The 13,469-nt window shown below is 39.3% G+C and overlaps 1 protein-coding gene across 1 annotated transcript in view; it reads right to left on the reverse strand.

Moving 5' to 3' along the window:
* The window catches only part of LOC110047881 (uncharacterized), a 60,408-nt gene that overhangs the window by 37,561 nt on the left and 9,378 nt on the right, over positions 1–13,469 (reverse strand). The window contains exon 3 of the mRNA XM_089294297.1: positions 393–665. Coding sequence (XP_089150423.1) covers positions 393–665 — 273 coding nt within the window. The remainder of the gene's footprint in view (positions 1–392; positions 666–13,469) is intronic.

Here is a 13,469-nt window from a genome sequence, read left to right on the forward strand (position 1 = left end):
GGTGTACGTTTTCAGTTACGCTACGCTATGAAAATTGAAACAAAGGCGTCATAACCACTCAATATTCTTGATGTTTTGGCCTTTTCTAAAATATTATTGATTTTTTTGGGGGGAGGGGGGTAAATATATATCCTCAAGAGAATGGGTAACATCATTTCAGAGCCCCGCAATTTCAAACTTTTTGGGTGGGGGCTCTGCCCCAAGACCTCCCTAGAGGTATTTGAATCAGTGTCAGCTGTCTGCTTCATGAAACAAGCCGTCTACTCCCTAAATTGATGAGAACCCTAGCCTGCCATGCATAATGATACATCTCAATTGGGCCATTTACCTAAATATTATATATCAACTACACTGAGTTTTACGTTACCTAAAAAGTGCATGGCTGTACTTACAAGTAACATTGATATAAAGTAAATGGCTGACTGGATTTCCAATTCCATTGTAAGCAGTACAGCGGTATGTTCCAGTGACAGTTCTGTTGATGCTGACAATGACCCAAAGGTTTCCAAAGAACACTACATCACCATCTGCAGTACCATCCTGCAATACTCTGGTCCAAGTAACATTTGGAGTTGGTTTACCAGCTGCCTCACAATCCAAAGTTAGATTTGACCCTTCAGGGATAGTCTGGTCACCACTGAGACTGCTGGTGAAACTAGGTTCAACTGAAGAGAATATACATGGAAAAGTCAGCACATACAATAGCTGAAGGCTAAAAAAAAACCTGTCTGCTCATCTGGGACAATTACATTTTCCTCTAGGGCAAGTAACTTTCTCTGCATATTTGCCCCAAGGGTAATAGCCCAGGCAAGCCATCCACCAACTAAATTTTGATAACGAGTTTGAAATGAGTAAATGTTGGGCACATGGGAAATGAAGTGTTAATAGCCTTGTTTTGCGTATTGTGTGATGTGTATTCACAATTCAGAAATGGTTACCTATAGCTGGCATGTGATCAAAATCTGCCCCAGTCATATTTCTTTCCACGACTAAATATAGCAGTGTTTGGCAATAAAACACCTTGTTTATTTCTTAAATTTTTAGCAATTTTTTGTAGGTGTGCATGTTACACCAAAATTATCATGATTTGGAGAAGCAGAGTTTGGATAACATAACCAACAACATGATCGACTCTATGTTTAAAATCAGACAATATACAGCAACAATTTGGTTTTGGCTAGTATCCTTTAATTTGGGCCGGGTTTCACTTGCAGTTTTGGCAAGTGAAAACTTCAGCCATTTGTAGGACAATGCCCTTGGAAATAGGTTCTGAAAGGGCAGTTACTGACTATCTTTGGAAATCTTCAGAAATTTTAGGAAAATGTTCAGAAACGTTTGTGTGGTCCTCGGACAACTTTCTTAGAATCTTTGAAATCTTCGAAAAGTGGTCAATAATCTTGGAAAATCATCAAAAATTTGTTTTAGAATGTTTATAAAATAAGCAATGAAAACAATAGATGTATATGGTTGTTTGTACACGTACATATGGAATTTTTCTTGTTGTTTTCAACTTGATATCTCACTCGTTCACTGCACTCTCTCATGAGATATCAAGTTGAACACTCAAAAAGAATTCCCTAACATGTTAGTCCAGAAAAAATCTACTCACCCCAACGGATGGGCACAATTTCTAACCCCCCTCCCACCTGGATTTCCTAAAGCACTAGACTCCCCCTCTTGCCTGGATTTCTAAGGCAAAATACCCCCTCCCACCTGGATTTCAAAAAATGTTATGAGTCTTAAATTCAATTTATATTCAGTAGAATTATATGCACAATCACGTCCAGGAGATGCTCTTGCTTAACTTCTAAAGCTCGAGCAAGTATCAATCTTACAATTATTCTGTGGAACTCAATAAAACGAGCTAAATATAAAAACGTTTTTGGACTCATAACTTATTAGAAACAAGTGACTTGTTTTGTGCACTGCCCAAAATATGTCTCCAAATTTATAATGATGAGACTTTCAGTGACTTGAATTAAATATCTTCCCTCCAAATTGGCACTCTAACAGGGTGCGGGAAAAAAAATTAAAATTCTTTGGAATTGTGGAGGCAAATTGTGTGGGAAAATGAAGTCCTTTATTTTTTTAATCATCTTAACCATTAGCTGTCAAAAGCACTGCTAAAATCGAAGAAACGGATTTTTCTGTTCTGTTCATTGCTTTTAAAGTATTGATATTTCACCAAAGCTGTAACAAGAAGTTCTAGCAAACTGGGATGTTAATTATTAACTTTTTTGTTAAAAAGAAAATGAAGTAAAACTGCTTTTTGAACCAAAAATAGATTCAGTATTTAAAACAAGATCTTTTAGCTCTTATAACCTCGCTTTTAAAATTTAAATGTTTTCTTAGCACTACAGTCACATTGCAAAGCAGTCCTTAATGATTCTTGATTACTGAAGAAACCATGTATTATTGCACCATCACTCTTAGCCTTTGTGAAATCTATGAGGACGTAATGGTCTTAATCTGAAAGTTCGCTTGGGACATGTCCATGAATGATAGGAAAAGTAAACCAGTATCACGCTACTAAACAGCTTTCTTCCTTAAAAGTCAAACTTTAATGTGTTTGTGCTTTTATGTGTAAAGGGCAAGCAAAGTAGTCATGCTAGTCAAAGTAGTTTACGCTATCCAAAGCTAATTTTAGAACGGTTGTGTTTTTTCCCCCTAGCATTGACACAAACGCTGCAAGTTCTGGCAAGCTCTTGTTTACCTCAGCAAATACTTAATTTTTCTTCAAATCTCCTTGCCTTGATGAAACAGCCAAAGAATTCACTTCAATTGCCTAAAACCGCAAGAAATACTTGAAAAATTGCAAATAAAACCCAAAGCAAGCACGATCTTATTTGTCTCGTAGCGAAAGTGAAAGCTGCAACAGCAGAGCATTCCATGGCTGATGTAATATTTTTTTTAGCGTATTTAATATTCCCTTCGAATCCAATGCTTCGATAAAACCAAAAGAAAATATATTTTACACACAGTAAAGAAAACAGTATCCATAACATTTTCCGTGTATTAATGTTTCAACAGCTTTTGCAAATAAACATCACATGTTGTGTGATTCAAAGTCCTGATCACAATTTGGCTGAGTGGAAGTTTGGGTCTGGTCACTGACAAAACTTAAAAAAAAAAGATAATAAACCCAGTGCAGAGCAAGAACTGCGCTCGGCCTGGGTTTATGACCGTGCAGTTAAAAGAAACGTGAAATTCCCCACGCTATATGCATTACACGTATTATTATACATTGAACTCACTATCTCTTTTCTGATTGGCCCAAAGTGTACAGTGAATTCTCGAAATCAGTGCCTGAGACATTATCTAGCTGCAGATTATACAATAATCATGTCAAGGACACTCAAGGTCATGGATAATCATGTCATGTATGACTGCGGTGCATGATTTCTAAGGGTAATCATGTCAAGTTTGTGACCTTTGTGTTAATTGCCATCAATGAAGCAAAAACATGACTTCCATTTTTTCCCTATTCAGCTTATAATAAAACAATTATTAGATTCGGTTTTTGTGATATCCAGAATAATCAAGGTCTTGGTAAGAGTTATCAGCCTCAGCTTTTGGCTTCCACTAATAACCCCTACCTTGACCTTGATTATTCTGGATATCACAAAAACTGCATCCAATAAATTATTGTTTACAACACAGTCTGTGTCAGGTCTTAAAAGGTCAAGCGCAATCACGCAAAATAAATTTTTTAACCTTTTCCATTTTTTTGTCGCATCAGCCCTTTCTTACTATCCAGTTGTATTTTGTTTTGTGGTTTACAGTGCTATGCCTCTTTTATTGCATTTTTTTTTCTCTGAGTGTACTTGCTTCAAGAAACAAGAACAACAATACATACATTATTGTCGGCTTCAATGCATCAGCTTATATACAGTTCTAAATAAAGCGGTTACAAGAGTAATGCATAGGACTATTTACTCATTCGAACACAAACCTACTCTCATTCAAGAATAACGAAAACGCTTAGTATACGTAATGCCTACCGCAATCTGACTTTCTAAGGAACAGACTTGCTTGCTTCAAAACAACACCATTAAAACAACAATACATACATTATTGTCAGCTTCAATCCAACATCTCAATATCCTGTATTTGAATCAATAATCACTTTTTCCACAACAACCGAGTCAACTTCCTCTCCCCGTACAATTTGATGGAGTAAACGGACCAAACCAGGCAGATTGTTGGATTTGGTGGAGCCGACGTTTCGAATGCTATAGAATAGCTTCTGGCCTCAAAATTAAACCCGAGTACGAACAAGTGAATACCTTACTGTATGCTATGGGAGACTGTGCAGACAATATTCTAGCCACTCTCCGCCTTGATGAAACCAAAGCTACGTATGATGAAGTTCACACCGCCCTCAATGGCTATTTCGATGTCCGCTGCAATTTAATTGTGCAATGAGCCCTCTTTAAAAAGCAGCACCAGCTGGCTGGCAAGTCAGTGGACACATTCATTCAAGATTTATACAGGCTTGCCGAAGACTGCAAGTAAGTTTCGCTAAAAGATGGCCTTATCTGAGATCAAATTGTCATACGCGTTGTTGACGACTCGTTGTCAGATTGCCTTCAAGCCAAAGCAGATTTAACCCTCGAAATGGCAGTGCAAATGGGTCGTCAGGTGGACGCACAAAAGCAAAACAAGGATCTCATGCAAGGAAGCGCTATCTCTGAAACGGCTATCAACTCTACACGTGTGGATTTAGTGGAAATTCACAAGAGATTTGAAATCAGCCAGAAACCTTCTGAGCCACTTTGACATATAAAGAGCCTCAGATTTCTGAAACTATCTTTGTTTTGAAAGATCAGTTCTACTCCCTCCTCAGCAAGAAAGCCTGTGTTGACCTGGGGTTAATTGCCTGAATTGGAGAGGTGAACACTCAGCCAGTGAATTTCATTGGAGAATTTCCTCAGCTTTTCAGTGGTTTGGGGAAACTGGAAACCAAGTATCAGATGAAGCTCAACCCGGATGCAAAGCCAGTTTGCTTCTACACCCCAAGGAAAATACCTCACCCATTGTTGCCTTAAGTGAAGAATGAAACTGGTTCTATGCCTCAACAAGACGTTATTTCTCCTGTTACTGTTCCCAGAGTGGTGCTCTGGCACTCTCCCTCTCCCAAAACCTAATGGGCATGTACAAATCTGTGTAGACCTGACACCACTGAACAAAGCGGTGCAGTGTGAAACTCATCCCATGGGTTCTGTTGATGAGAGCCTTGTCATGTTAGGTGAAAGCAGAGTATTCACAAAATTTTCTGGCAAATTCCTTTGGATGAGGACTCAATATTGTTGACCACTTTTGTCACTCCCTTTGGCCGCTTTTGCTTCAACCGCTTGCCATTTGGAATTAGTCCCGCACCCGAAATATTTCAGCGGATCATGTTAGACATCTTGGAGGGCCTTGATGGAGTCATATGCCGGATGGATGATATCCTTATCCATGGAAGAAACCACATGGAAAACGATGCACGTGTCCGCACAGTTTTGTTTTGCCTTCAAAGAGCTGGACTGATTTTGAACATTCAGAAGTATGCATTTTCGCAAGGAAGACTCAAGTCCCTAGGACACATTGTCGATGCCCATGGTGTCCATGCTGACCCAGAGAACACGCATGCTGTTGGCCATTTTCCAACCCCCACAACTGTAACAGAACTACAAAGGTTCATGGGCTTGTTTAACCAACTGGGAAAGTTTGTCCCTGGCTTAGCCAACATCAATGCACCCTTACGGCAACTCCTTCGCAAGGATAGTGCTTGATACTGGGATAAAGCTCAGCAGACAGCATTCCAGTGAGTTAAAGAGAAGCTTGCATCATCTGAAATCTTTGCACATTACAACCCCAACCGTCAAACAGTCATTGCTGCAGATGCATCATCAACAGGGCTGGAAGCAATTCTTCTTTACCTTAGTGATGCTGAAAGGTACTGTGCAGTCATTGAGAAGGAAGTGCTCGCCTCAACCTGGGCATGCAAACGCCTTGAAAAGTACGTCCTTGGACTCAAGTTTACCCAGCGCCAGTAGTCTCAATGGACACACACTAGGCCCCGATGTACTGTAAGCTTTATCTTTAATGCAAGCGAAATCTCCCCGTAACGAGAACTAGATACAACCAAGATGGCGGACACGTGAAGACTGATCGCGGGCTTTTATACCACAATGAACGCCGCTGACCGACCGACTACAGCGGAGTGCCGCCGGACAACCAGCCTACTGGCGCAGGAAACAGATCACAAGCCACTTGTTCCACTCCTCACCACAACTGACTTGTCCAAGATGCCCCCTCAAATACTGCGCTTCCGCCTTCAAATGATGCAATACAACCCTGAAGTCTTGCACATTTCTGGTAAATGTCACATTTCAGCTGATGCACTTTTGCGTGCTCCAGTTAGCTCCCTGAATATGTCAGACAGACAGTTCGTCGAAGAGGTTGAAGCCTTTGTTAGCTCCACAATGGACCAACTTCCTGCCACTGCTCAGTGCCTTCAAGAGATCATAGAAGCCCAGAAAAATGATGAAGTATGCATGCAAGTCAGAGGGTATTGCCAAGGAGGTTGGTCAGTATACATGCCCCATCAACCCCTACTCAGGCCATATTGGGAGAGCAGAGTTCACTTAGCAGTCGTTGACGATCTTCTCCTCTATGATGAACGCATCGTAATCCCACAAGCTCTGAGATTGGACATACTAGACTGCATCCATCGTGGTCACCTTGGCATTAGCGAATACCGCACTAGAGCCCGAATGTCAGTTTGGCGGTCTGGGCTATCTGTAGCCATCGAAGACATGGTCAAAGAATGCTTCACATGTGCAAAGGAGCTGCCAGAACCCAAGGAGCCCTTGATCCTGTCATCTTTTCCCAGTCACCCTTGCGAGAGGATTAGCATGGATTTGTTTGAGTATGGAGGACAAACATACCTTATCACTGTTGACTACTATTCCAGATGGGTTGAAATCAAATTTCTCACAACACAAACTGCAAAGAGTGTGATCACTCCTGCCAAGGAGCTATTCGCAACCCATGGTATACCAGATATAGTGATTTCAGACAATGGACCCTGTTCTAGTGCAGTATCCTTCCTCGGGGGGGGGGGGGCACTGCCATATATGGGCTATATAGGTATGTGCCGCTGTGAAGGGTATAGTTTTCCAGCAGTTTACTCTAGGGTAGGGTATATAAATTAGAGCGTTTGGGTCTACAATAGGGTACAATTTTTCACAAAACTGACTACTTGGTTGTAGATTTTATCTAGACTAAGGAAACCAGGAATTGTCACTCAAAAATATAAAAAAATCAAATCGGCAAGTTTAAATTTCCGCAAATCAGCCTCAACAGTGTCGATAGATGGGGGGATTTGGGGAGTTTACTCTAGTATAGGGTAGCAAAATTCAGCTGAACTAGCTCTGGTATAAGCTAAGGGTTCCAGGGTCCCAGCGGCACACCCCCACCCAGAAATTCCCAAAGTATCCCCCCCCGGTATCCTTCCCAGAGTTTGCTGCCAAATATGGGTTTGTCCTCACAACTAGCTCTCCCAGATACCCTCAAGCCAATGAAGAGGTAGAAAGGGCTGCAAGGACTGTAAAGGGATTGTTAAAGAAGAATGATGACCCTCACCTTGCACTCCTCACCTACAGATCTACTGCCCGCAAACTGGTCTCTCACCAAGTGAGCTACTCATGGGAAGAAGACTCCGGACTCAGCTCCTTGCCCTTGCAAAGGCATTGGCACCCAGAGACTTGAAAAGAGAGCGTGAAGAAGTCGTGAAGAAAGAAGAAATCTACAGGTCCAACCAAACGCAAAGCTTTAACCAACAACATCAAGCAAAGGAACTCCCAGACTTGGCAAATGGTGACTCAGTATGGATCAGAGACCAGGATCGCCTAGGGAAGATACAAGGGCGCATTCAGCATCCTCGCTCCTTTGTCATCGAAACAGAGAAGGGCACATTACGATGTAACAGATCTGGTCTTGTCGAAGCTGAGTGGTAGTCCCCTTCAAAGGTAGACAAGCAAGCCACTTCTACCAGTACTGCGAGCAACCATGCTGTTCAGGACACAGAGGAAATGAGTGGTCTATCTAAGTTCCCATGTACTACAACTGAAGTTCCAATGCAGCTTGTCCCCAGTCAAACAGCTCCATTAGCTCCATTGATCAATTGGACCTCTAAACAAATATGTCTGACTCTATCAGGGCAGTTTTGGAGACAGTTATTACATTTATGCCCTTTAGAGACTGTGATATGCACCATCAAGTCTTGTGAATGTTTGGCAGTCAGATTTTAAGTACTAGTTTATGTTTGCCATCATATCCAGGCTTAAGGGTGGAATAATGTTTGTAGACATGCAATTTCCTTTATCTTAATCAGTCCACTTGATTGTACTAGGAAGGGAGGTGTATGGTTATACCCATATATATGTATCTGTTGTGCATGTTCTTAATGCTTGCAATACATGCCGGGACCTTGTGCTTTCATGGGTCTCCATGTTGACTAAACACGTGTTGAATTGTTGTGAGTTCATTCTATGGATTCTACAAAGACCTACTTGCGAACAACAAAATCAACTGAGTAACAACATAGACATTATTGGCATTAATTTTTGTTTCAGAGCAAAGCCAGAAGGTGGCGAAGGTTAGACGTTATTACAAGGTTACACTACCAACTTTAGTTTCATAAAAATCCCATAAAATACTCATGAAAGACTGATGAATCTTTTTTCAGGGCCATGAATATCGCAATTTCCTATTTTCATGGCCTAATTGAAAACCATAAATGTTTTGTGTCATGAAAAACATTTTCATGGCCATGAAAAGTTGTCACTGATCCAGAATTGAAATTATTGGGCCATTAAAATCTGTTTCCATGGCCATGAAATTCTTGAATAAATCAAAGTTAAATTTAATGGGTCATAAAACATATAGTACTAGATTTTGTGGCCCATGAAATTGTCATGGAAGTCTGAAACTGACCATACCTGATTTTAATGGATCATGAAAATGTGTTCATGGCCACGAAAAGTCAGAAATATGAACCCCAATAAAATTTAATGAGTCAAAATATACAGCAATAGATTTCACAACACATGAAAAGTCTTCTACCAGCTAAATCAAGATTTGAAATACATAGCATAAAAACCTCAAAAGAGTATCTCATTAAGAAATGTACTCATTGCACTCATTAATATCTCTCTGTTTGAAAAAGGAGTTGTGAAGTTTAATACATGGGTAAGATGAAGACACCATTATATACATTTATAATTGTTTCCAAGTAAAAAATTTGATTAAAGGACACTCAAAAAGTATATACTTGAGATTGGCCCCTTAATAGAGGTTTGACTGTACCTGAAATTGCTTGACATCTGTAAGCTAAGATCTACTATTCTAAGAAGAAAGCTATAAATTTGTGCAGAGATATCCATCTGTTGCATCAATTTGATCAAACTTATGTACCTCCATTTTCCAAACTTCATTTTCTTTAAAGACTTTAAACAAACAGTGACAGACACGGCAATTGTCCGATTAGCCACATCATTGAAAAAAGGAAGTATATTTATGTGCACTATTTGCTGTTACCGGACTCACATTGGGCGCTTGTCAAAATTGATTTAGCGGACATTAATGGTCGTTGTGATAGTTGGCACCCCAAGGGAGCATGGCATGTTAGGGGGAATTCGGTAAAATGTCTGGGATTGATTGCACGCATTTCCTTCGCTCGCCTCACCCCTCCCCCTGCTCCTTATTTTTCACACTTGCTTGCAGTTTCATTCCCGTGGGAGTGCTTTTTTGGAAACGCCTGCTACGCAGGCTATAAATTGTGTTAAGATCTGTAAAAAAGCCAAGTTCTATTATGGAATTCACACATGAGCCCCCATCTTGGATTTGAATGCTGGGACCCATGATGCAATGCCCTGAGAAACGTGCGGTTCATTTCAACTGTCAATTGTCAAATGCCCACATCAGACGATTGAAAGTGTGGTCTTCAATGATGTTTAAAAAAAGCAAAATCTGGATCCTCTGGCTCTAGGAACAATAATTACTGTAAGTATAAAGAATTACAAACCTTCTGGATTAAGACTTTATATAGTCTTTTCGATGATCAGTACTGTAGCGATCGATACTGATAAACTTGATCTTGGCAAATAAGCTTCACTTGGCAGCCGGTTTGGTTCATTTCAGCTTTTATGTATTAAAATCATAACTTAAACCAAAAAGAACTAAAAGCTTGTCATAGAACTTGACAGATCTGAAATTGTGTTTCTGTTGCATTGTATGTTTAATTTACATGTAGCCTTCAGTGGTATAACTGAACAAAACTTATCATCTGATTTTAATCTCATGTTTGTCACTGTTTTATTTGTTCTAGTTATGGAAGCAGAAAAGCTTAAAGTATGCATTCACAAACAGAACTACATGGTTGAAAAGCTAAGTGAAAATCAATTCACAAACATGTGATGATACTGTCACCATTTGCACCATAATCTGTAAGATCTGACAGGAAATATACAGTGGTCTTCAGGGCAAAAACTCCAACCTTGAATTTGAAGCTTGATCTTCAAAAATTGTCAGTAAGCTTACATATGTATTTCATAAGATTAGAGAAACCTTCAAATTTAGCATATAAAATAAATTTTGAACTGAAACAAGATGTTCCAGCTGGTCTTTAATCTGGCTGGCGTGGGCTCTTTCTCTGGATACCAGACAAAAATCACATATTATGTATTTTTGTAAGCGTAATAGAAGGTTAATGTTGGTAAGTTGTTGTACTTTGGTGCAGTCTCTTTATTTCATACTTTTTTTTATAATTGTGGGCTATTGAGCTGGCTTTTTATGTTTTACAGGTAATATTGCTACTTGATTGTATGTGCCACATTTGCAATTTTGCAAAACTCACTGTTCAGTGGCTAATTATGTGGCTCTCATGTGCTCTATTTTATTACTTTTTATTATCTTTAATTTGGGGTAAGCTAGATCAGTGTCAGTAATCTAAGATCACTCGGATTATAAAGATATCAAAATGGCTGGAATAAAGGTTGTTTAGTTGCTTTGGGTAAATGGACTATTAATGGGATTTTCATGGGTTGCAGCAAGCTTGTTCCCAGAGTCTTTGTTCTGCTTGACCAGCGGCCGGAAAATGCACACCCCTGAAATGATTGTGCCCAGAGCTCTCGTTTTCCGACCGCTGGTCAAGGGGAATGAAGACTCTGGGAACAAGATCGGGGTTGCAGCAGTAATCATTTATCCCATGAAATTAATAGGGAGTCAAATTCCATGGACCATAAAAATACCATGAAAAGGTAATTCAAGTGGTGAGAAATTTTTCACGGGCCATTAAAAACTCCCCACTAAGGGAGTTTTCATGGGCCAAGAATTTTACCTGCCATTAAAATTCCATGAAATTGACACCATGAAAATCTAGTGGTAATTTTCATGGTGTGTTTTCCAACAACATGAAAATCTCATTAAATTACATTTCATGACCCCATGAAAGTCAGTGGCATTTTCGTGGATTTTTAATGTATTTGATTTCAGAATGGAAATTTCATGGGCCATTAATTGGTAATTTTTAAGAGCTATTTCATCGGATTTTCATGAAAACCCTGTTAAAACAGCATGAAAACCTTGTGGTTTTCCCATTAAAATATTCACAAGATTTTAATGGGTTTTGGTTTCATAGTGGAAGTAGAACTTCTTAAATTACTGTCATCATATTCAAACCTTAATTTAACATTAAGTGAACAAGACAAGCTGATAAGTGAAATTTCACAAAACGCCTAGTGTTTGTTAGGCCTGTTCCTCTAGCCTGCTATTAACTAGTTTTCCTGAACTGTTGTCATAAAAAATAACACAGGGCATGTTCAATTTACTTTTCTTGTTGTGTTAGTTAAAGTGACAGAAGCTTATTACCAAAATTTCACTCAACCCCTAGTGTTCATGTAGACAAGAACAGAACACTAGGCATGTTCAATTTAGTGTTGTTGTTGTTGTTGTTGTTGTTGTGTTACATTAAGCAAAACTGACGAGCTTGTAACTTATTCCACTAAACCCCTAATGTTATGTTAACATAGCCCTGTTCAGTGTAGCCTACTATTCACTACTTGGGTGAAAATAATATACCTGAACTACCGTAATCAAAAAAGAAAAACGCTAAGCATGTTCAATTTTGATTTTTTGTTCTGTTTCATTAAGTAAAATGACACGCTCATTTCGCTAAACCCCAAATGTCAGTCTTAACCTATGCCTGTTCAGTTTAGCCTACCATGTACTAGTTTACTGAAGATGAAATTCCTCAACTGCTGTAATAATATCCAAAAGTTTTTTTTCAGTGAACTGTGTTGTTTCTACTTTTCATCATATTCCCGTTCTCAAACACACTAACACTCCACCATAAACACTTATGTGCTTCAGCATAATTTATAGCAAAAAATTAAACATAGAAGTGCATCACTACAAAAAGTATCTCACCCCTGCCTTCCAATCTACATTTTACTTTTGTACAGAAAGGCTTCAAACTTGTGTATACTGTGGTGGACATTTCAGTTTAACATTGTGCCAACTGCGGAATCGCTTTAAACTCTAAACAGTTTTTATAAATGTGCAATAGTCGGAACTTCCCCTTCACAGTCTCCATCCCAAATATGGCTCTGGTTGGCAGAAAACAAATTAAACATGCGTATGCAGCGCCGACCTATTTTTATTCTTGATAATGATGTTGGATACATTGAAACATTGAATAACATTACTCCTTACATTTCTTATTAGATAAAATGACTGACTTAAATTTTGTCAAATAAAAGAAATAACAGTTTATTGTGCCCTCAGAGGTGGGAAGTAACATAAATTTCATTTGACCCCTATGTGATCAACAAGAGATAAAACCTATTGAAGAACTGCATCTTGTTTGGGTTCTCTGTAGATCAGTCAATCACCAAAACCCACATGGCTGCAAACCATTGTGGGGTTTTTAAATTGGTAGGCAAATATCCAGTCTCTGGGCAATAATAAAATTTTAAATGCCTTACCCCAGGGGTCCTGATTTGAGCAAATGCTGGCTATTGCCCTGAGGATGGGGAATGGGTACTGCTGCAATGGACTAATGCATTACCGGGAAAGCGAAAACATGCACTAACGCTTAACCGTCAAACGGGTAAAAATAAACGGTTGGTAAACGGATGATAAACAGCAAATTCAAGCGTTTAAACGGTCTTCGTTTCCGTTTAAACGGTAAACCAAAAGTGTTTAAAGGATTGCGTTAAACGTTAAACGGTTGCAACAATTCTTTAAACGGCAAGCTTAAATCGTTAAACGGATACCACAAACTGTGAAACGGAGAGCTCAAACCGTAAACGGATAGCTCAAACCGTTAAACGAATAGCTCAAACCGAAAAACGGATAGCCCAAAACGCCAAACGGATAGCCGTAAACGTTAAACGGATAGCCCTAAACGTTAAACGGAT

The sequence above is a fragment of the Orbicella faveolata genome, unplaced genomic scaffold (assembly GCF_042242905.1).
Source record: "Orbicella faveolata isolate gen_17 unplaced genomic scaffold, um_ofav_v1 contig_25, whole genome shotgun sequence".
Lineage (NCBI taxonomy): Eukaryota > Metazoa > Cnidaria > Anthozoa > Scleractinia > Merulinidae > Orbicella > Orbicella faveolata.